The sequence below is a fragment of the Strongylocentrotus purpuratus genome, unplaced genomic scaffold (genome assembly GCF_000002235.5).
Source record: "Strongylocentrotus purpuratus isolate Spur 01 unplaced genomic scaffold, Spur_5.0 spur5_scaffold_21, whole genome shotgun sequence".
Taxonomy (NCBI): domain Eukaryota; kingdom Metazoa; phylum Echinodermata; class Echinoidea; order Camarodonta; family Strongylocentrotidae; genus Strongylocentrotus; species Strongylocentrotus purpuratus.
The window spans coordinates 39,526,279-39,551,332 of NW_022145607.1; the positions used below are offsets into that span (position 1 = coordinate 39,526,279).

The 25,054-nt window shown below is 35.1% G+C and overlaps 1 protein-coding gene across 1 annotated transcript; it reads right to left on the bottom strand.

The window, feature by feature from the left end:
* Positions 1 to 56: 56 nt before the first annotated feature.
* On the bottom strand, positions 57 to 24,828 carry LOC105441484 (kinesin-like protein KIF13A). The gene is made up of 14 exons (XM_030994778.1): positions 24,082 to 24,828; positions 21,969 to 22,079; positions 21,257 to 21,382; positions 20,334 to 20,560; positions 19,340 to 19,450; positions 18,139 to 18,273; positions 17,576 to 17,715; positions 16,276 to 16,391; positions 15,658 to 15,762; positions 14,884 to 15,160; positions 13,096 to 13,258; positions 12,300 to 12,446; positions 2,900 to 3,163; positions 57 to 139 (listed from the first exon to the last, which is right to left on the bottom strand). The coding sequence occupies exons 5-13, from the start codon at positions 19,445 to 19,447 to the stop codon at positions 3,149 to 3,151; spliced, it is 1,206 nt and encodes a 401-aa protein (XP_030850638.1). The 5' UTR covers positions 19,448 to 19,450; positions 20,334 to 20,560; positions 21,257 to 21,382; positions 21,969 to 22,079; positions 24,082 to 24,828; the 3' UTR covers positions 57 to 139; positions 2,900 to 3,148.
* Positions 24,829 to 25,054: the final 226 nt, after the last annotated feature.

Sequence of the window (25,054 nt, forward strand, 5' to 3'; positions counted from 1 at the left end):
TGCAGTGGTCTCAAATTGTACGACAAACTCCCCAACTACACTATAACCGTAGTTGGTTTTCACCGCCAAAAAGAACAAGGGTAGTGCGTACTTCGTGGTGCGATACGTTGCATCCAAAAGGCACAAGGTGTTTCCATACCTATGATGAAGAAAAAACACAAAGAAAATATTACAAAAGCAATGTTCAGAGCTGCCAACCTCCAGCACAGAAAATCAGTAATCACAAGGCTCAAAATCAGTAATTTGGGGTATAAATCAGTAATTTCCTATGCGGCACTATGAATCTATAAAAAAAACGGCACGCCAATACTGCGCGGACGAATGGGCGTATGATTATCTGACATTTTTGGTGATTATACTCACACAAAGTTGTTAAATATTGAGTTTCAAGTCACCGTTTTCCATGAAAAATGGCTTCTATTAAGAGAAAACTTGATACTTTTCTGTCTTTCTCAGCGAGTTTCTATAAATCATATTTGAAAATTAAAAAAAAAAAAAAAAAAAAAAAAAAAAAAAAAAAAAAAAAAAAAAATCATTTTTATTTTTTAAATCCGTAATTTGAGACAACATTCCGTAATGGTCGTTAATTTCCGTACCAATTACGGGAAATCCGTACTAGTTGGCAGCTCTGAATGTTGAATGTGTTGACAAGATATTTCCAAGCACTTTCCTTACAATGTAACAAAAATAATTAAGAAATGTTACCAGCATTGCATGCAGGATCTTGACAAGCAAATATAGACTCAATGCAAACATTTTTTAGTTGCATTAACCATGAAATTCCATTTTTTGCCACTCCTTTCAATGAAGCTTTTTTTAAAAGAAAGAACATATGTACCATCCCCCCCCCCCCAAAAAAAAAGGAAGATTCAAGAAAACAAATATTTTGGAATATTGTAGGACCGCATATGCGTCCAATATGTTCATTTGAACCAAATTCATGACCCCATACCAAAACTTTGTATTACCTTTAAGAAGCAAATTAGATTAATTTACCAAGAAAATTTAGCTAAATTTTCTAGCGTTTATAATACATCCACAACGGCATCCAAATATATCAAAATTGTAAAGAATCACTATCCACCCAATTTCAAAATTTCCCAAAACTTTGTATTACCTTTAAGCAGGTGGTATCCTGAAGCAATGAGCATTGATATGCAACATGGTATCATAACTGACATTAGCATAAATGAATTGGTAATATCTGGTTATAGGACAATTACCCCTAGGCATTCACCTCCCCCCCCCCCCCATGAAACACTTCTCCCCTAATATTACCCATAAGGACAATTAATCCCCTCCCAAAAAATTACCCCGTTGACAACCACCCCCCCAGGACAATCACCTCGAAGAAAATTATCACCTTAGACAACCACCACGTGGATAACTATATCCCCAAAGATAATTATCTCAACAACACCCATGCCCACGGACAACTATCCCCAGATGAAAACCATCCATGTGAAAATCTATTTCAGGGGGTAATTACCCCTGTAGACATTATTAACCCCCCCCCCAACCCACTCTGCAAACTATCTATGAAAAAAATAGATACCCAAGAAAGGATTTTTTAATTTATTTATATTTGTTATGTTTGGGGGTGTTTGTTAGTTTTTCACAAGATAAACAATATTTTCCTAATAAATGTTTCTTTTAAAATTGTCTTGCTGCACCCTGATTAAATCCCTACTCTAAAGTTTAAAGGTAATACAAAGTTTTGGAAAATTTTGAAAATTGGGTGGATAGTGATTCTTTACAATTTTGATGCCCCTGTGGATGTATTATAAGCACTACAAAATTTAGCCCCTAAACTACTTCTGCTTTCGAGAAAAATTGAAAATAAAAATTACCGATGCTCCCAGTAAATTTTGATAAATTTCAAATAGCGCCTACGGCCGTACAATGGTAGCTGCGATCATGAAAATCTCAGAATATGTAGTTGTGATATATAATTTCCGAACGGGAACAACTTATCGGTAGATTTTAGTCAAGAAACATTGTTTTATAGCTTAAGTTATATCCTGACCTTGAGAGGGAGCTATACAACATAAAGAGTTTATTATTTACAATTTCATAACTTTAGACTCGATTTCAACCACGACAACGATCACTGAATATTGTAGGACCGCATATGCGTCCAATATGTTCATTTGAACCAAATTCATGACCCCATACCAAAACTTTGTATTACCTTTAAGAAGCAAATTAGATTAATTTACCAGGAAACAGATATTTATTTTATGTTTATGTGACTAATGAACTTCTCACGTATCATGAGGGTTATTGTACATGGAGGCGGGGGGGATAATTGTCCACGTGAATAATCATCCTCAAGGGTTTAATTGTCCACAGGGAAGTTTGTCCTTGGCAAGTGAATTTCCTTTTCCCTGGGGACAATTTTCCAAGTGGTATTTGTCCTTGGGGGTTCCTGGGGTCGGTTTCCTGGGGTGTGTGGCCAGAGGGTAATTGGGCGACGCCGGTAATCTGTATTAAAACACAAAAATCTAGACATCGATCAAATTATTGTAACATTAAAGGTAAAGACCAGTATTGGAAACGCCCCAATTTCAAAAAATGAAATGGAAGCTCTCATTACCTATCATGTGAAAGAATATGTTTTGACTAATACATGATGATAAAAAATTTACCGGGAAACCGCCTATTAATTCATATATTTGGTAAATTTGTTTCTCTCATGGTCTGTGAGAGATACAGGGTAGTCCCATATACATCTTTCTGTGTATAGTGCTTGTAACTTTACGAAGAATGGGCCAAATTTTTTATCATTTTGATGATTCCAGAACCTTGCAGATGCTAGATACTAGATGATCAACCTTTTCTGATCGATTCCACAACGTTTCTTTCACAATGCAATCGCATGACCATAACTGGTCTTTACCTTTAACCTGTGTAAGAGATGACTTGAAACTCTGTTTGGTGGCAGAAGAAGAAATTTGATGATGCAGAGTGTTCAGGCAATGGGAGAACTTCCTCATCCTCTTCCCAATCTTGCTCCATGGATACCTCAGTATTGTTTTGCATAGAGTCTAATTCTCCAGAGGGAGCTGAAGATGCTAGGTTGAGTTCGAACCTGTCCTGTGGATTCTGTTCTGCCCATTGCTTTACCTGCATCTGGAGGTTCTCTTGATCAAGTTTTGAGTACCTGGATGAATCATATGAACAATGTAGGAGATTAGGAGTGAGATTTTCTTCATACCATTCCTCACTTTTTATGGCAGCATCATCCTAAAATGCAGATGTATAGATTGTACCATTCAAAATTTGAAAGAAATCTGTCAGGAAATATGACCTGCAGAGCAGAGCGCACACTAGACACCCACAAAAATATGACCTTTGACCCTATAATAGTGCAAACACTAGTGGCAGCATCACCAAACACTACAGATGTGAAGAATTTGATCAAGATATACCTCCATACAAGATTTGAAGAAAATTTTTCAAGAAATGTGGCAGTATATACAGCGCACAAAAGGGACAAATAACCTTGGTATATTTTTGTTTGAATTCGGCATATAAAAGTGATATCGACTGCTTTAATACTCGAGGAATGGCTGTTTCTATACTGGCTCTGGGGGATATTTTCATCCGTTGCTATCACCCCTTGTCGCACCGTCCACCCAGCCGCACCTCATCAGGGTGATAGCAGCAGATGAAAATTTCCCCTTGAGCCAGTATAGAAACAGCCAGTCCTCGAGTAGCAGTCGATATCTCTATACTAAATAGGGTTAAGACAATTACACCAAAGATTAATAACTGCTGCAACAAGAACGTAGCCCCTGTGAAAAAACATCTTTCACATGAGAATGTATATGCATTTTTCTCCTAGGATTAACCAGAGAAATTTCCTGTGTCGTCGCTTTGGTGGCAATTGTCATAGGGGTAATTTAATTGGAGAGCAACGATAATGACTCGATCTTCATGGACATGTTTTTAATCATGTTCAAATTTCAAAAAAATATTAACTTAAAGTGAACTAAAGCACCTGATCTGAGAAAGTAATGCGAGTTTAGTATGTGTATACCCCTCCCCACATAAACTCGCACACACACACACACACACACACACACACACACGCACACACGCACACACAGACACACGCAAACACGCACACACACACACACACACACACACACTCACTTTTATAAAACCCTGGATGGCCAGATTAGCTACAGTCGAAATTAATACCTCCATAAAATCATTTCCACTCCTGTGTGCATACATGGGCTATCATTTACTTTTATGAAGCCCTTATTATTGTCACATAAACAGCTTAAATCCATATATCGGTATGTGTTTGTCAAGAGAGGGGGGTTGCAACCACCCATCTGCTTTTTAAAAGAATAAGTCCAAAAATATATCCCGGTACCTACATTCTACAGTCAAGAGTTTCAAACTGTCGTTGAAGACTACATGGTGATAGTTATATGTGTCAATTGATGAAATTTTTAGCAATTTTGACAAATGACTTGTGCTAAATTGAAAGAGGTCAATTTAGACCAGCAGTCTAATAAAAAATTCTCCCTATTCCAACAAATTTCCATTTTGCATAAATATATGCATATGTTCTGTGAGTGTAGGAATTACTTTGTGTCACTTTTAAATTTAACTTTATAATGTTCGAATGGGAGTTCTTATTCCAACAGCTGGTTTAAATTTTCCCTCTTCTTTCAATTTGGCTAGAGTCATTTTTCACACTCTAGACAATGAAATTCAGTGATTGCCAAAGCATAACAATTATATTTTAATTTAAACGGCACTACATGAGAGTATTTGGGCATCTATCGACATGAAAAATTGTTGATATATTTCTAAAAGTGATTTTGACTGATTAAAAAAAAAATAGATATACACACACACACATGTATAATATACATGTCAACATACATAATGAAATGGGGTCCTTATCAAAATGTGTAATCGGGTACTGTGACATGCTATCAATGGAAAAGGTTATATAGTCTATGAAGACATAATGATAAAACCGCATGTTTCTTATCCTGTAAATGGACTGATGAAAAATAACCACTACAAACAAAAAAAATGAAGAAAAGAGAAAATTGGGAAAATTTGCAGTTATAAGCAATTTGAAAGAGAATTGAGTGATTTCAAGTTTAGTTTTTAAGGTTTGGTGTTAGTGTTTAATAAACACTAGCACCATGCCTAAACACCGAAATGGAAATCAGCTTGTTTTAAGGCTTTGACCTCTGAATATCATCAACTTCCGGTAGCTTATAAATAGTGTTATTGATTTTGTAAAATTGCCGTCTGCTGAACCGACCTTTGCTACAAATGTCCTATTCACTAACACTAGCCCCTAGGGATTAAGTAAATGTTGCTTTCCAGTTCGGTGTTAGTGTTAGGCTATCGATATTGATATCAGTATCATGCTCTTAATTTCATTAACAAATTTCTAGCCTGATTTAATTAAGAGCTCTTGACTGCTCTAAACACTAACACCAACACCCAACTTGAAATCATACACTCATTAAACTTTATTGTTTGTCTGATTTAAGCCACAGACAAGCTACTATATAAGCACTAAATTTGCAAGCAAAAATATAAAAAATAAGTTCACACATGCTAGATAATCTGTAATCTTAGATTAGAGTCACTAAAAAGCAAGCAATTGCATGTAGATTTTTGCAAGCTATTTCTAACCAACAATGTAGTAATTGTATTATCTGCTAATTCTAAAGGCAAGCTGTATAAACTTTTACACAGTTCAGGAAGACAAGAAGAGGATGCTTTTATAGAACTTAGCACTGTGCAGAAGAAAAGGTTGTTCAGCAGAAAATTTCATCAAAAGTAGAGCTGTCAACTTCCCAAAATCATATTATTCATAATCCCAAGTACAGCTGGGATGATTTCTCCAAGGGGATGGGGTATGTGTCATTGTGAAATCTTCAGTCTTAATTTCAGATTTCAGAACACTAAATTTTCAATGCTACAATCATTATTTTTTCATTTAATTTATTAACTGTTAAAACATCAAGAATGCCAAAATTACACATGAAATATCAATCCCTTTGTCAACAGTTCTTTTACTGGAAAGTGTTCTTTGGAAAAATTGCAATATACAATTTGTATGATCCACTTTCTTTATTTAAAGGGGCCTTGTAAAGGTGGTTATACAAAGTTTATACAAATGACAAAGAGTGTTTACTAAATGATTGTGATTATAACTACTTAAAAGCAATAGTTGTTTTTACCTCTGTCAGTCCATAAACAGTGAAATGTTGACAGAAGAATTATATAAAAGATCTAGTCCACATAAATTAAAATCTAAACCACCAAAAAACAGATACCCCAAAACCAGAAAAGGATGCAGAGCTATAGAGGCATAAATAATCAGAAAAGCAAAAGCATACCAGGGCATTAATTTCCAGCATTATAAGGACATATTGTTCACAGACTGATTTGTCATTTAATAAACTCTTTTGACATGACTCTTCCGAAAGACTTTCCAGGGTAGAACAAAGTTATTCCATGAATTTTATTTTTACACTCTCAAGCAACATTTTTCATGCCATCGATTGCCCATCTCTAAAATGACATGTTAAGATAAGGGGTTATTATTCAAGTAAGCAAAGTTCAGAAGACGTGATGCAGAAGAATGAGACCATATAGAGCACGGCAAAACTTGATTAAAGCTGAAGGCATGAAACTTTAAAACTTACACTTTGTCACCACAATGCTATATCCTTGTTGGCTGTGCTAGTAATATTGATTTGAGGGTATAAATTTTGATTAAAATTCAGTTACATAAGAATTATTTTTTTATATTGATGAATGAAAAGTTTACCAGCATTTCTGCAAAACATTCAAGCATCTATATACAGATAGCTGGTAGTTGAAAAATTAAATAATTATATTAAATTCATGAATACCACTCTATACAAGGTGTATTAATTATTAAGGTATATATTCCTCTTAACTCAATACAAATCCCACAGATGCAATCTTAATATGGCAAAAAGGTAATATGAAGAAAAACTAGATGGATTCTCGACTGCGTACAGTAGAAAATTATGCCCCTGCCATTGCCAGATCAGAAATATATTACGGTACACATTTAACTTCTGAAATTTTCAAAACCTTTCATAATATTACTGTTTTATTTGCAGTTTCCCAAATTCACTTCCATTGATTAACTTTGTATAATTCTGGTATATTTGTAGACATGTTTCCATTTTGTGTGTGTTCTCTGTATATATTGTATATAATCTTTTTTTTATGTGTTTTTTGTGGATATTAACAAATATTCTTTGCTTGTTCATCTCATTCTACATAAAGAAAAGTGGTTTTACAAAGATTTACATGCATTCTACATTAATAAGTGAACAAAATCCTGTAATCTACATGATGGTATAAACACACATACAGCTATCAATAAATGACTACATGATTTTGACTAGTACACCTTGTGCATGAACAGAATAAATACAAGTCAGCAAACATCACAATATCTATAAATGTGTCTTTCAATTCATGCACATGGTTGTGTACTTATGTGTAGTTACAGAAATATGCACAGTACATTAGACTGCATTCATGAAAGCATCCATGTTTAATTTAAGACTAAAATAGTAGTTAGTTCACTAGTTGATGGAAAGCCACATGTTAATCTCTGCATCTCATAAACTAATCTTAATTCTGTAACTACAAGAAGAAACAATTAAGAAATTGATTTATCATTTTCATTTCACGGCTGGATTCATTTGTTTTACTCGTTGGCCCGAATTCACAAAGCAAGGTTTGAGCTCAGACCAAGGTTTGAGCTCAAACCTCCTTTTGTTTCGCCAAACCTCCTTTTGTTATTTACAAACCTGGTTTGTAAATAACAAAGGGAGGTGTGGCAAAACAAAAGGAGGTTTGAGCTCAAACCTTGCTTTGTGAATTCGGGCCATTGTGTTTAATACAGAAACAAAAAATGTGTATGAAATAAAGAGCATAACACATAGCACTACATAATCAGTGGACTATGTTAAAGGTACTTTGTCCCATTTGCAGGCCCAAAAAATGAAAAAGTTAAATTCCAACTGCATTTGAAAGATAATATTAATTTAGAACTGCCCTAAAAAAGGTGAGGCTTGAAAATGTCTTCAAGTTGGAAAATAATGACTATTAGTTGTCAAATCGACTTTAGGGCTATAGAGCCCAAAAGTAATAGTCTTGATTTTCAGACAATTGTACCGAATGGTCATACGTTTTATGCTGCGCAAAGATTCAATCAGTTTAATCTTGGCCATCACAAGAAGTGAGTTATTGATGTAGAAAAATGCTCATGTACCCTTTACAACTCTTTTCATGTTATTACCAAAGAAGAAAAAAGCCAGTCAGTCACTCAATAGTGTCTGACAGTGAAGTCTAGCAAGTAAACAGGTTTCCTTGCATAATTTGAATATGAGGACACTGCTAACATTTAAATTTCACAGATAGGACATACATGACATATTCATAATTCCTGCAAAGTTCTACAGAATTTGAGGTTGGCTGCAAAAGGGACATTGTACCTTTAAACCAGGTTTATTAAACTTAGTACATCTTTAAAAGAATATAAGCCATTGAATAAGCCATCCTCTGGAACAAATTGCCAAGTGACCTTCAAAAAAAATTCCATGCTTAGAAACCTTCAGAAACATGGTAAAAAGCTTTTATTTTATACTCAGAGTTACTAATGCTATTATGTTGTTAAATTCTTGAGAAAGATAAGTGTATTTTGTTTAGTATAGCGTCTTAAGTAAGATATTAGACAAGTGTGCTTCATAAGCATTTATTGTTATTATTATTATATTTTACAGCTTCAATATGAGAACCTCTTCATATTCTTTCAGTCAATTTGAAATAAACTGAGTCAGGAGTAAATACACTTGTACATTATCCTCTCTAAACGTCCCGCTTTACTGCCCTGAGCAAATGTTGCAGGAGCAAATGTCGGATCACAAGGATATAGGTACATGTATCTTGTTGAATAGCAGTAAGTGTTATTTTTTTTAATTCAAAGAAATGAAGCAGTTTCACATGAACACAATTATGCAACTGATACTATAACACCTCATCAAAAGTAAAAGTAAGCCTTGGAATATAAGCTTAAGATCATGGAATAGTAAACATGATTCTTCATACTTTTCTCTATATACATGTACAGTGTATGCTCTTGAATTGGAACACTTTTCCTATTCTACTTAATTGTCTCCTTCAATTTGTTCCCCCTTTTTTACAATTCTTTTTCTTCTTTCCCTGGCCCCATTTCAAATTTTTCTCCATTTAAATATCTTTTATTTTCCTCCACTTACAAACTTTCTCTTCTTTCTAGATTTTCTCTTCATATCTGATAAGCAACAATCTGTACTGCTCTTCTATGTAATCTACTGTGTTTCTAACCTTCAGACATTTCCCAAAATCAATAATATCTTTACTCTCAACTCTCTACAAATGCATGATACAGTGTACACAGGCAACATAACATGCAGAAAAGACATGGATGTAAGACTGGATTTCAAACCTTGAACAGTGGTAATGTCAATGGTAGAAGAGACATTGGAGACGCAAGTGAGTCCTAGTCAACGATGGGCCAGCAGTGGCAAGTAAAACAAAGTCATAAAGCCATTTTATTTATTACTCTCTAGTCTCTCAATAAAATCTTTAAAACGTTTCTCAGAGCGAGATATACATTATATTTACCATGCTTATAATCCCTCTTTTTTGCAACATACAGGTACAGGTATATGTTGACTAATGACAGCTACAGTTATAAATACTAAAATACCTGTACATAGATGCATAAATTCACCCTTTTAGTGATGTAGGTTATCATTTTATAGAGGATGCTAAATATATTCATATATGTAGAATCCATATGTAGATATTTGGCTGCACCAATTTGCATGAAAGACGTAGGAAAAAGACTTATCACTAAAAAATGAAGAGTTCTCTGAGTATCTTGACTTAAAATAAGATAAAAGAAAGAACATGAAAAGACAATTTTATGAAGTTCTAAACTAAACACATTTTACTGTCAGAAAACATTTCTGTACAGATTATCAATCTTAAAGGGGAAGTCCACCCTGAAATTAAGTTAGTTTTAATAGGAGTAGAAAAATGAGAGAAACAAGTCAGTGAAAGTTTTAGCAAATTCCGATTAAAAATAAGGAAGTTAGGAATTTTGAAGTTGTGATCAATCAAACACAAATTGGCAACTCTATGACGTATCATGCGAGCTCAACTTCCATTTGCTCAGTACTAAAAAAATCTAAAATTTTCATTTTCCCTCAAGAAAAATTTCAACCATACATGCACCCTAAATATAATAATTGCAAATATGTTTCTATACTCCCCCTGCAAGGAACAAATATATATTCCGTCATCAATAACGAAGAAAACATGATTTTATGGAATATTATGCACAAAGCAAATGAAGGAGAGCTCGTATAATAAGTCACAGAGTTGCCAATTTGTATTTGATTGATCACAACTTCAATAATTCATAACTTTCTTATTTTCATTCAGAATTTGCTCAAACTTTCACTCACCTGATTTTCTTATTATTCTGCCTCTATCGAAACAAACTTATTTTGGGGGTGGACTTTCCCTTTAAGGATTTGATAAACATACATGTAACAACAAAAAAGATATATCAATTTATCAAATCTCTATCTTATACCATTACATGTCAAAACAAGTATATGACTAGGAAACAAACTATGATGGGAAAAAAGAGTAAGAGGGAGAAAAAGAGTAAGAGATGGAAAGTGTACCTGTGACTCAAAGAAGGAGAGCTTGCGAAGTGATTCAGATTCTTCATCCTTTTGAGTGTAGCAGGAATACATAAATAGAATCAGTATATTATATCAAGTCTGTTTTTCACAAATTAGAGTGAATTTGTACTTACATTTCAAAACCAAGGGTTAAATGTATACCCAAGTCACACCACTAAATCGACCCAAATCTTGCTTTTAATCCACAGAATCTTGTTGATTGTGTGGGTAATTTTTTCTTCTCCTGTCTACTGTCTGCCTGGTGTTTCTCCCCTCGATGTGACTGGGGTATTACTATTCAGTGATGTAAAGCGCTGGTCAGATTTTTTATTAAAATGTGAATCATGTACGGCAGTCATTCTTTGTTTTATTTCTACAAAATGTAGCATGTAAAAATGAGAGAGTGGACACATATACCCTGCCCCCTCTCTCAAAAAAATATTAACAAATGAACTCCTATTAAAGTCCAGAAATTGCCAATTTGAATCTCTTCTTGCCCATCTCATGTCAAAAGGAATCATGTGTATTTTGCTCTTACAATACAAATGTACTTCAAAACAACATGGTTCAATGCCTGGAATTCTTCAAAAACATAAAAAACTAGATGGAACTTCGACTGCACGCAGTCGAAAATGATGCCTCCGTCATAGAGCAATTTTACAAACCAAAACAGAAGAAATTTTTCAAATTCAAGTTCAATTGTAATCCATTAACAGGTTCTCAGAATATCGTGATTACAAGCAATTTCTCATATACATATATGACCCTTTGATCTTTGACCTCATGACCCTAAAATCTACTCAGTTCATTGGCTCTGCAAGATGTCCCGAGTTAAATAGTAATCCATGTGTCAGTTCTAATGAGAATGCGTTCACAAGCTATTTTTGCATACATAATGAGCCCATGACCTTTGACTTTTGACCTTATGAACCAAGAATCTAATCAGTTCATTGGCTCTGCAGGATACATAAATGATCTAAGTTTGGCAAAAATCCATCAATCTGTTCTAATGATAATACGATCACAAGCTATTTTTGCATACATAATGTGCGCTGTGACCTTTGACCTCGTGATGCCAAAATTTAATCAGTTCATCGGCTCTGCAAGTAACATACATGACCTAAGTTTGGCAGGAATCCATCAATCGGTTCTTCAGATAATGCGATCACGAGCTGTTTTTGCATACATAATGAGCCCTGTGACCTTTGACCTCTTGACCCCAAAATCTAATTAGTTCATCGGATCTGCAAGATACATACATGACCAAAGTTTGGCAGGAATCCATCAATCGGTTCTTCAGATAACGCGATCACGAGAACGGGACGTACGTACGTACAGACGTACGTACAGACGGACGGACAACCCGAAAACATAATGCCTCCGGCTACTTCGTAACGGAGGCATAAAAATAATGCAATCTTTATCTTTCAATAAAAATGTTCACATACATAAATATCTTTAAAGCACATAGAAAGATTCTTATTCAGTGCTATATTATTACTATCCATGTATAAGTCTCACCTTTAGAGGAATGCCTTTGTCTTTCCTATCGTTGTACATGTCACGCATATCAATGATCTTATTCTTGAGCTTCTCCACAGACCAGATCTGTGTTCCTCTGTCCTTACGCTTCACCTGAATGGCCGGCTCACTCACTATGGCTCCTCTCTGACCAATCAAATCAAAGGTTAGAAAGATATAAGTCATCTATTCATCGTAATGGGAATGCTTGTTTATAAACTCTGAATTCCATTTTATTTACATTTTACAATAAATATTCATCACTTATGTATCTACTAAATATACTGTCATTTATCATGCTAATCCTTGCACTGCTTTCAGTAACATCCATCCAACATAATAATAGAAGTGTTAAAAATGAGAATTTTGATAGACCAATTTTACAATTTCTGGAGGATCTTTGTTGGAACTACCTCATTTAATTTTATGCTGGTCTAAAATCATCACAAACTAATCTGCTGCACTGCATCTCATTGTTGCACAGATTCATGTAGATTTGCATTCAATAAAGCCACATGTATAGGGCATACATTTTTGGAACAAAAAATAATATCAGGGCCAAAGGAATAAAACTGATGCTCCTATGCCTTTTCTACGTTTATGATTATTCAGTGGGTTGATGACACATTGTACAAAACTTTTTTTGTCCTATTCTTTTATTAGTACAGGTTTTTCTGTGCTTTCTTGAGTGATCTCAGCCAAAAGACATTTTCGTCCAAATTGCATAAACTGCAAAAACAATTACTTTCTATAGCATCATGAATGAAGGAGTAGAAGCAAGTGATAGGAGAGCTACCTTTCTATTTGGAGTAAGGTTACAGACAGGTATCTGTAGTGTGACTCTGAACTCTGTCTGTTTGCCCATTTCCTCCCCCAGGAAGTTGGCCTCTCTGATCAGGGCGTTTGCCTTGACAACGTCTTCTCTCAGCTTGGCAAGACTCTGTCTGAACATATCATCCCTAGGGAGAAAAAGCCATTTAGAGTTCATCAACTGACTTAGCAATGACAAGTACTTATAAAGTGTATTTAATAATAAATAAAATATTACAAAATTGTTGACACACACACATGCATACTTAGAAGAGTCACTAGCTCAGTAGGCAACAACTATTAGGCAATTCAGGGGTGATAGTGAGCACTAAAAACAAAAACAAATTTTTTTTTCCCCCTCTTCCACGCCCCCCTTGAGTAAAAAAAAAAAAAAAGAAGAGAATTTGTGGAAAAAATGGCACTGAACATCATTCCCCCTTTTTGAGTAAAAAAATTGGGAAAAATTAGGGAACAAGGGAAACGCTCTCGGCGGTCTCGCCTGCATAACGCAATTCAATATGATAAACCAGAACGTCAATGAGGTAGCGCTCATCGGCAGCTCGTAACAACAAATATCGTAAATTTTATGTGGTACACTTTTGAACTGGTCAAAAAATAAAAATTTGATGCCCTGGAAGGGACATCATTTCATTTCATTTGCATCAAGTACCTTAAATAATCAATGGAGCAAAATCTCACAATTCTGTGTAGAAGTTTAGTGTTCCAAATTTAGCTCTACCAGATAAGGCAAACCAAACCAAAATCGGTCAAGAAATGAGGGAAAAGAAGCAATTTTTGTTATTTTTGGAATAAATTTGCATAAATTACCATAATTAATGAATTTCACGATTCTGTGTAGACATTTTAAATCCCCCTCCTAGCCCTATCATATGAAACAATCAGAATCAAAATCGGTTGAAAAATAACGAAGAAGAAGCATTTTGAAAATCTTGATGTTGATGCCACAACAAAGTCTAAGTTTGTTGACCTTAAATGACCTTTGATCTTAACTTAGTGACCTGAAATTCTACTCACACGATTGGGGAGACTTGATAACTCTATAGTCCAAGTTTCATTGACTAAGAACTTATACTTTCAAAATTATATCAAAAATTCAAAAACTTAACCTTAGGTTAAGTTTTCGATGATGATGCTACAACATAGTCCAAGTCTGTTGACCTGAAATGACCTTTGACCTTTGACCTTGACTTTGTGATCTGAAATTCTACTCACATGATTGGGGATACTTGGTTACACTATAGTCAAAGTTTCATTGACTAAGAACTTATACTTCAAATATTATATCAAAAATTCAAAAACTTAACCTTAGGTTAAGTTTTTGATGTTGACGCCGTCGCCGTCACCGGAAAAGCGGCGCCTATGTCTCGCTTTTTGCTACGCAGGCGAGACAAAATAAAAAAAAAAATAAGGGAATAATCAGGAAAATTTGGGAAGAAAAAAAAAATCAGTAAAAAAATCAAAACAAAAATCAGGTAATTATCAGGCCTGGCAATTGAATGCTGGTGCAAAGCAAATTTCCACAATTGGGGGCAATGAATGAAGTTGTCAAGTTATCATACCAAGTTTAATACTCATTCATATTAGAAATACATACCAAATGAAGGGGGAAGTCTTTCAAACATTTAAGAAAATTTAAGAAAATTTAAGAAAAACCATTTATTTTTGCATGAACATGCTAATTATCCATCTTATGTGAGTACATCTTTTAACAACTACACAAATATTTCATCACCTAAGATCTATCTTCACTGACCTGTCTTCGCTCCATTCCTCATAAGGCTCCACCCCTAGCGACGACCCTATCCCTAACGATGACCCATCACCGCTCTGGCTCTGGGTCCCTTCATCTTCTATCCTCCTATCCTCCTGTCTGCTGTTGGGTTGGTGGTGACCTGAGGAGTTCTTGGGAACCAGCTGTTGCTTCAGTGCGGCCAGCTCCTGCTCGTAAGCCTCCCGCTGCTTGAAAAGGGCGCTATCTTTGTCCTTCTGGTGCTGGACTTCTATGAGCTTCATGGCAGCTTGTACAGGGTCTAGTGAAAGAGGAGATGTATATGATTACTACAATTACAGAAGTTATTCAAACCCAATTATGTCCATCTAGGCCAAAACTGGATTTTTATCCATTTAAGAGAAAGCTGTACAAAAAAAAAATCTGCATTTCTAGGCAGAGATTGAAAAATGGAAAATAATGTAGATTGACTACTAGTACTTACAATCAAAATATACATGCTAGTAATTTTCTGTCAATTATCATTCAAGTTGATTTACAGAAGTCAACTTCTACCTGATTACACTACATTGTATATGTAATGAATTTCATACAGCCCAATATAACACAATTAATCAATGGTTAAATATGTACAAAGGTAAAATGTATGGCTTATCCTTTTATCAAATCATAGTTCAATAGAAATAATCCATACAATTTTGAATGAGAGTATTTTATTTTGCAATTGTACACTAGCAGTTGGCACTTGACAGGTACATACATTTACTATTTTGACTTCTGTTTTATTGTGCTGTTTACCATTGTGTAGTTCTTGCATCATGACTTCATTCTGTGCATAATCAAAGTCAAAGCTTTCTGTCACTGGCTGGGCCACAGGCTCAGGGGTTGTTGTTCCACTTGATCCTAGAAGAAAGAAAAAAGAAATAAAAATACAAAATAATCATGAACATTTAAAACCATCAATTGATTCAGGTGGCCATGCTCTGGCTTATTTTGTTCTTGTCATCTATCTAACAATTTGTTCATCCTTCAATTAGTCAGCACTCCATTAATCACCCATCAATAAATCCATTATAATCGACCCATTCCCTACATCCATTTACTCTCCAATACTTTATTCATTCCTCACCATATCTCCATCCATCTCTTCCTCTTTCTATCAATCAATCCATCCATCCATCCATCCATCCATCTTTCCATCTATCTATTCATACATTCATAACCTATTCATTGCTCCCACCCTCTCTCCATCGAATCATCCATCCACACATCTGTTCTTCCCTTCATCATCCCCTCTAACCGCCATCCATCTTACCATCCATCCATTTACCTCTTTATCCATCCATCCATCCATCCATATATATTCATCTATCCATTTAATGCACACACCATCACACATATACCATCATTTCTTACCAACTCCAGGAGCTCTTGGACAGTTTATCCTTAAGAAATGATAGTTGCCTAGAAGTATCCTGTCTCCATGCCTCAACGATGTCTTACTTGTCACAGCACTTCCATTGACATATACCCTTACAAAAACAATAGAAGAAAAAAAAACACATTACAATCTCCCTCTCTGCCTTTCATCATTCAGTGGTAGCCTCATATTTTCCATGTACAACACATAGATCCCATGGATCAATTTGTTTTCATTATTCATATTGTCCATTCTAAACCTTGCTAGCTTGAAGAGTGAAACTGTAAAAGGGAATTTAAGAGAGATTTCAAATTCATCAGATTAAATGGCTCTTAAATCATTTAAATATAACAGAAGATGTCAAAGCAATTGTTTAATTTGAAATGAAAAATTAATGTGATTGCAACTTCGATATGCCTCTTACTACATTCACCTAACTTTTGATCACTTTCTGTCACTACTCACAAAAGAAATAACATAAAATTTGAGCAATGAAACTCTCCTCTTAACATTATGAATCAACTTATTCAAAAATTGGATTGATCGATTGAAACATGACCTCTAAAAACCATGAACTACTTTTGTGAAGCCCCTAACACAAAGGTCATGACTTGAGGAGTATGTAACAAACTACCCTTCCTGTAACAAACACTCCTTCCTGTAATGAACTACACCCATCCCAATCCCACATTCCAAATCAATAAGATTGTAGATTACACCTCTACACCTGTCATTCATATTGTGAATTTCAGTCCTATATTTTTAATTCAAATTCCAATGTACAGATTGCTTGTTAATATCCATCAATCATTGTACATTACAAGATTGAATTTCTCCCATATCAATCATTTTACAGTCTTTTTTTTCTTCTAAAAGGTTATTTGAAACTGCAACACAAATCGGTGTAAAATGGATACATTTTGTTTTCTCTTGTAATTTTCATTGCTGTATACCAACTATATAAACCATGATCTGATTTCAAAATTCATCAAATGTGTTGAAAACACATACAGTTTTCTAAAAATTGAATAATTGAAAAGATGTTTATTTGTTTGATATTTGTGAATGAAAAAAAAAAAAGAAAAAAAAAAATATATATATATATATTTAAGTTACCATAATAGCAAAAAGTTGGATAAACTGAAGAAAAATCTGATGCACTAAATGCAAATCTTTGACTCCTTGAATAAAATAATAATACACTATCAAACATTAAAATAGACGACATATAACAAGACTGCTGTTCAAGACAGCCTTTTAAGATGGCAGAAAATCTTTGAAACTAATCAATCTTACTTGGCATTTTCACATGGTGAGATGTAGACATCTATGTCATTCTCTACATCAATGGTACAATGTCTAGGCATGATACCAAGCCCATTTAGCTGGATATCTGTTTGTGTCTCCTCATCAGCCCTCCCAGCTACATTGTGATCCTACGTAAAGACAAAGAAAAGTCAGAAAGAAAGGAAAGAAAAGAAAAGAAAAAAAAAAAAAAGAAAAGAAAAAAAAAAAAAAAAAAAAATCAAGTTTTTCGCAATGATTGCCACTCACTTGTAACAGCCACAAAGTACATTATGATCCTCAACTGTACATACAACAGAAAAATTAAAAATTGTGAACTCTTTAGAAAATGCCCACTATAATCCAAAATATGACAAAGAAAATTGAAAATCTATAACACTCTTAAAAGTCCAAACATGTTTGGGCCATTGTCTGATTACATTTTGTAATATTGAACAGCAGCGTAAAACTCCACACATACAGAACGAAATAATTTATTGAGATTAGTCCAGTTCCTTTAAGATTATTCTGATTATATCATGGATGGATAAAGCGTGAAGATCTGCAGTTCTTACCTTGAGGTAGTAGACAAACAGTTCGTTGAGTGAAGGGTCAGCGTTGAGATTGACCAGGAAACATTTATTCCTCTCTACTTTGATCCCTGATGTCTGCACTGAGATACCCATCTGTTCTAGTGCTGCTTGCCTCTCCTAAAATCAAACATATATTTACATATTAGCACCTGAAAATAGACCAGTTCACGGTTAGCACATGTCTCAAATGACCACAATTTATCCACAGATCTTCAAAACATGAAGAGGTCCCACTTTGTACATTTTGAAATAATCACTACTACAACGATGGAGGTGCTACATAAATAGCCTTTGTTTCCCCTTTTCAAAGAATACATTGTACTTCCACCTGTGTATCATTTGGTCTGCAATGACCTTTATCTGATCATGTTCAGACTGCAACTATGAACTGACTTATTGTCATGTCATGTATACGCACTGTACCTATTGTAAATTGCCAAGATTTCTGAATGGTTTCAGGCAGACTAAAATAACTCTCCATGGGGTAATACATTGTTTTCAGTCAGAATCAAATACATTTTTGCACATCAACACTTGAAAATTTCATTACATGAATTGTAGCCATTTAGTGACAGTACCAAATGGAAAATTGCCAAGATTTTTTAAGTATTTCTGACACATAGAAATAATTGTCTATAACAATACACTGTTTTCAATCAGAATCAAAGTGCTTAACTAAGATATAAATGCAATGAAGATCAAAAGTGTTACTTTTCAAAGAAATCAGGGCTCCATCTCACAAAAATTGTCATCAGTGACAAATGACAGTTTTTGTTACAAGCTAGTGAAATCCTTGCTTCTGATTGGTTATCAGTAGATTTGTCACTGATTTTTGCATTTGTCATTGAAAAGAGGCTTTGTGAAACGGGCCCCAGATCTTCCCCAAAGAGGAAAGTTATCAAATGTTCTCCGAAAGTAACCTGAATGCATATTGATATCAAGTCAGCTGTGTAATACTGAATGGCTTGATGTCCGAAGACTTGTACTTCTCTTCTTTTTTTAATATTTTTTTTTAATATATTTTTTTTTTTTTTGGGGGGGGGGGGGCTGCAATTGAGATTTGTACACACATTCATTTGGAATTCTACCACATCCCAGGTGAACAAACACATTGTGTTGGAAAAAAAAAAACTCTCAAATTTAGCACTTTATATCGAACTACTGAAGAAGGTAATGGGCTTACTTTGTGTATTCTTTCTGTGTTGACAAGTTTCTCTTCCCAACTCAGAGACATCTCTTTCATAAGCATCTCTGATTCCTCTAGTCTATCCTTCAGACTATCTGCTTTCATACTCTAAGAAAAAAAGATGGAGAAAGCAAATTTTAAAATAATATTTGTATAAAATTTGTATAATACGTGATCATACAAATTTTGCAGAGAATTTGGTCAATTATTATATTTATTTTGACCTGATAGATATAACGCATGTGTCGCGCAAGTGTACGTAGTCCCATATACATTTTTTCTGTGTACAGTGCTTATAACTTTACCAAGACTGGGCCAAATTTCTTATCATTTTGATGATTCCAGAACCTTGCAGTACACACCAATACTTATATATATATGCTAGCTGATCAACCTTTTCTGATCGATTCCACAATGTTTCTTTCACAATGCAATCGCGCATCATTAAATTAGTGCAAGAACAAGCAATTTTCATGTATATAATGACCTCTGTGACCTTTGACCTTGTGACCCCAAAATCTAATCAGATCATTGTCACCCCCATATGCATACATGTACAAATTGGCCAAGTTTGAAGTTGATCCGTCAAATTGGTCTTTTTGTTATGGCGACAACGAGCCACTTTCATGTTTTTCATTTTCATGACCTCCTGTTACCCCAAAAACTAATCAGATCATTGTCCGTCCTATATATGCATACAAGAGCCAAGTTTGAAGTTGATATAGCGAACAACTCGTAAGTTATCAGGAGAACAAAAGAGGGATGGACGGACGACCCCAAAACATAATGCCTCCGGCAAGGTCGACCTTCGGTGGGCAAAGGCATATCAAAATAATGGATTCTGAATCTTTCAACTGATGTGTCTGATGACAAAGGTGACTCATCAGATGGTTATGAGGTCAACATTTTGTTTTTTAATTTACAAGAAAAACTTCATTTAGGTATTTATATCATATTGTGCTAACAGTTATTGCAACACTGAAATAGTTACCTTAGTTTCATGCGAGCAGCATAGATGTGGTTACGAACACATAGGTCACTCGGATAGTAAACCATATCATTTGAAGTTGGTCTAGACTTTGGGTTTGGGAAGAGAATGGTGTCAACAAAGACTTTCAGGTGCCGCTTCATCTCCTTCACATTGGTCACACCATGGCCAACCAGTTCTTGAACTTTAGTTATGAGATCCTTATTTAGAGGATTAAGAAACCTGGTGAGCTAAAAGAAAGAAGAAAAAAAGAAAAGAACAGAAATTAAGTTAAAGAAAATTAGAAAATAATTAAGATTACAAAAAAATAATGGAAATATAATTAGAAAATTGGATAACAAATAATATAAAACTGTAAATTCACTATATCTAAAAATAATTCTTCTACACACTGCAGTTGGGATAAGACCTTTTTCTCATTTGGAATTAAAAGACCTGAAAGTGTTCAAAAGGATCTGAGTTTTGTAAGGACCCAAACTTCAAGGTCGACTTATGTTGACAGACTGTACATTGTTATGTCATGCTTTAATTCTAAGGTGCCACAATAATGTGAAACCTGGTTTGACTCCTCATGGAACGGGATTAAATCATCATTAGTGTTAACAGATTGTGATACAATGTATCACATATATTCAAGAGCTTCTTCATTATCACTCCAGTGACCTATAGAAATTGAAATATTTAAAATTTCATGAAATAAAATACATAGGGAAAAGTGAGTGTGTGACATCAAAGGATCACTTATTTGCATACAGTCTATGTATTGTATATTGTTGTTTTGTGAAACTGCACAAAACTTTAAAATGTTGTAACTTTATTATTTTACATCCTATTTTGATGAAGTTTTCAGTCTTATTTTTGTTTGATTTTACTCCATTTATTCTAATCATTCTTTAACTGCATTAACAAAAAAGTGAGGGTTTTACCATTCCAATAGGATGTTTATTCTTGTGATCTTCATCTTTAGGCACAGATGTAGATTCGATGTTCAGTCACTAACTGTGTGCTACTTCTTATCGCCTCTCGTACCTACTAGCTTCTTCTTTATTCAACTGGAAAGAAATGTAACCATCCGACGTTCAAAATCATTACCCAGATTTTAATATTTTTTTTAAAACTTCCATGTAAAAGTCAAGGTTCAGTTTTCATCATAAAGTAATTTAGCTGATGTTGTGTGTCTGTCCTTCCGTTTGTTTGACGGCACTTTTCTCCATGACGGGACTAAAAAAATAGATAGTAATTCACTGTGAATTGTATCATGTAGATCAAAAATAGCACAGTGGCAGTCCATGGACCCAGACTAGGCCTCGGCTAGATCCAAGACTATTGTGCAATGTAGATTTAAACTGCATATTTAGATTTCATGAAATTTATTACACTACAATATTCTTTTAAACAAATAATGCACAGCTCTTGCTCGAGCATAAGACAAATTCTTCAGACTCTTCTAAAGTGAAGCATATGCTTTAATAAATGCAATCACAACTGCATATTATTTGTATAATAATGCATTGTAAATTAAAACGACCACCCTTCAAGCAATTTTGACTTGGCATTTGGCATTTCTGAAAGACCTGAAAGACTTCTACAGAACTGAAAGAGGGAACAGGAAGTACACAAATAAGAAATGTAAATTACCTGAAATTGAGGAAATCTAAGGACTTCCTTCATGATGATCTGAGCAGGGCATCCTTTTTTTCTTGAACCTTGGATCTTACATCTTCGTTTGGTGGTTCCTGGATGATCACTCTAGAGAGATAGATTATAAACAATTCTCATTTGTAAGAAAATGCTTTTTGTCAAACGTCATGGAATATGCATTCAGCAACCCAAATTGTCACACTATGAGGTGGAGGAATCGTTTACATACAACATTGCATGTTCATGTCAAATAATCTGAATATTGTTTTTCCACTGCAATTTGGAAAAAAGTACAATTTGGTTGAAGCTTCATGTACTTAAATGGGAAACTTAAATTTTAATGGCCAAGTCCATATCCACCTGACGCATTCGATGACTGTACTGATGTCTTGATCTAGTTGCTGGTCATGCCGAACATCTACATCACTGCAGTCATCGAATGCGTCAACAATGGTGACGCATTAATCATTTGTAGTCGAGATTGTATCAACCATAGACACTGTATTTGTATAATGTCTCCATAAATCTGAGAAAGTTTTGAAAGAGTTACCGTAAATCTCTGTGTATAAGGCACACTTTTTTGCCGCTGAAAAAATTTGAAAGTCGGGGGTGCGTCTTATACACAGGTAATTTTTTTTTTTTTTTTTTTAGTTTCGATTTATGGTGCTATGCCTGGCAATGTCTCACAGCTCAGAAATCAGTGTGTTGACTCACCACTCGGAAACTACAACAACACTCAAATTTGTCTGTCATCTTGGTTTGAAAGTAATCTTTCTAATAGATCTCAATATGTAGTTTATAATAATAATTCCTCAATTTTTTTTGATAACAAATGGTGTCCCACAAGGTACTCCATTGTCAGAAATTTAGAGGATGCTATTCATATCATGCATGACTATTGATGTTTGACATAGAACACAGTGCTTTTGCTAGGTGATATGATGAGGCTGGTGTGGGACACTTGGTATTATGAAGCCTTAGCGTCTGGACCTGTTTTTAATTTACATTAATGATCTTACACATTCTTCTACAACGACATTGTTACTATTATTTGTGACAAGTTCACAACTTCAACTGCACCTCGATGTAAAATGAAGGTCCTTCCCCGCGTGGGTTTTCGGCAACAAAACAACAACAAAACAACAGAGCTGCCATAAGAAGGGAATGCCTCCTCCACCAATGTCGTGATGGCAGCCGCATACACTGCAATTGGCTCCTCTGGCTTTCTCGGCCTGGCATTAATACATGTCTGAAAAGATGCCAGATAATCCGACTGACCAAATACCGCAGACAGCTTCTTCTTCATTGACTGAAAATCCTTTTGCTCACTAGGGGGGAGACTCTCCCAAACCGTGAAGGCTGAGCCGGATAATCGGGACGGCAACAGAATATGCAGCTTGTCAGCAACACTGGAATCCGCTGCAGCAGCTATCTCAAACCTTTTGACCCATTGCCCAAAGTCCTTCTCATCCTCCCCAGTAAAAAGTTCGGGCAATTCTATCCGGAACATGGTAAGTAGACTGCCGTTTACAGCAATATAATGTACAATAACTATATGTAGCAAACCAATAACCTACGCTAGGTGACGGTGAAGAAAGGCTGGACTACGAGGTAAGTATAGTACATGTAGATGTACAGGGGTGCGTAAAAAACTCACTCCCGATTACGTGTGAAAATATAGCTGCTCTATCAATTCCAACAACCAGACGAAGACTTAATTAAATAAGCTTGTGAAAGGTAGTACCTGAAGGAGGAAGTATGTACAACAGACAAACAGTATCAAACTGATGAAGGATGACAACATACACATGTACAGGTGGTGTACATGTAAGTTACAGATGGAAAAATGAAGATTAACTTCAAAGCTGGCTCAACAGGATCACTGCAGGAAGAATAACTGCGACAAGGCGAGCAATATGAAACGAGGTAACCCACAAGTAGTACAGTAAGACTGATATTCAAGTGGTAAAAATGAGTCTTGTACATCAACAATTCAAGAAAAGTCAGCATAACCCACATTAATGAAGAAGGGAGAACCTTGTAAAACAACAAGTATGTCCCAATTGATGAAGTAGGGTGAACTACACTTAATTATCAACTAGTGACTCACCAAAATAATTGTAGAACTACGGCGAGCTTGAAGTTGAAGAAGAGGATGTATGATGATATAGCTTGCTAATTAGCACCAAGCTTGCTGAAGGAGGGTGAAAACAGAAGCAAGGTACAGGCAAACAGCAGCAAAGATATGAAAACACGACATGGCGAAATTGGTCCGAAATAATCTGGATAAAACACAGAAACACCGCGGCCACCAATTGTAACGTGTTAAAACCGAGGGAAATTATAGCTAACCAAAATCAATCATCGACCAACTCACTTTAATATACAAAATTATAACATGTCTCTTAGTACAAATCAGGCATCATAACAAAATAAACCAATCAGGGGAAAGTCATGTGATAAGAGAAACCAATGAGGTGAACAGGCTAGATAGATCAAAGGTGAGAGGCAAAGAGAACGAATGAGAGAAGAGAAAGTGCATGTTGCTAGGGCAGGAAAAGGCAACCATGCATAGAAAATGAGAAGACAACAAAGGGAATGGGTTTGCAGGAGAGAGAGGAAAATAAGGTGTGGCAGCTAGTAGTGCAACTGAAAGACTGTGCTGTAAGAAGGTGAATGAAATGGGAACATGAGCTGGGAAAATGAATATGCAAATGAAGAATGCAAATATATAAATGAATATGTGATAATGGATAAGGAAGAGAGAAGAAATTTACTAACTGAAATATAAAGACAAATTCAAACTCTTACACTGATCCAAGTGGTTACTGGTTTATTTTAGACTCACTATGAACATCACAGACAAAGAAAGCGGACAAAATATACAGTTCCTCAGGTAGACAAAGGAACATCCCTTCACTGCTATTATGTACAAAAGGTGAATATGCATGTGACACCTGTTCTACACATTTTTACATAATAGCAGTGAAGGGATGTTCCTTTGTCTACCTGAGGAACTGTATATTTTGTCCGCTCTCTTTGTCAGTCATATTCATAGTGACTGTGCATTTAGCTTTCCACTC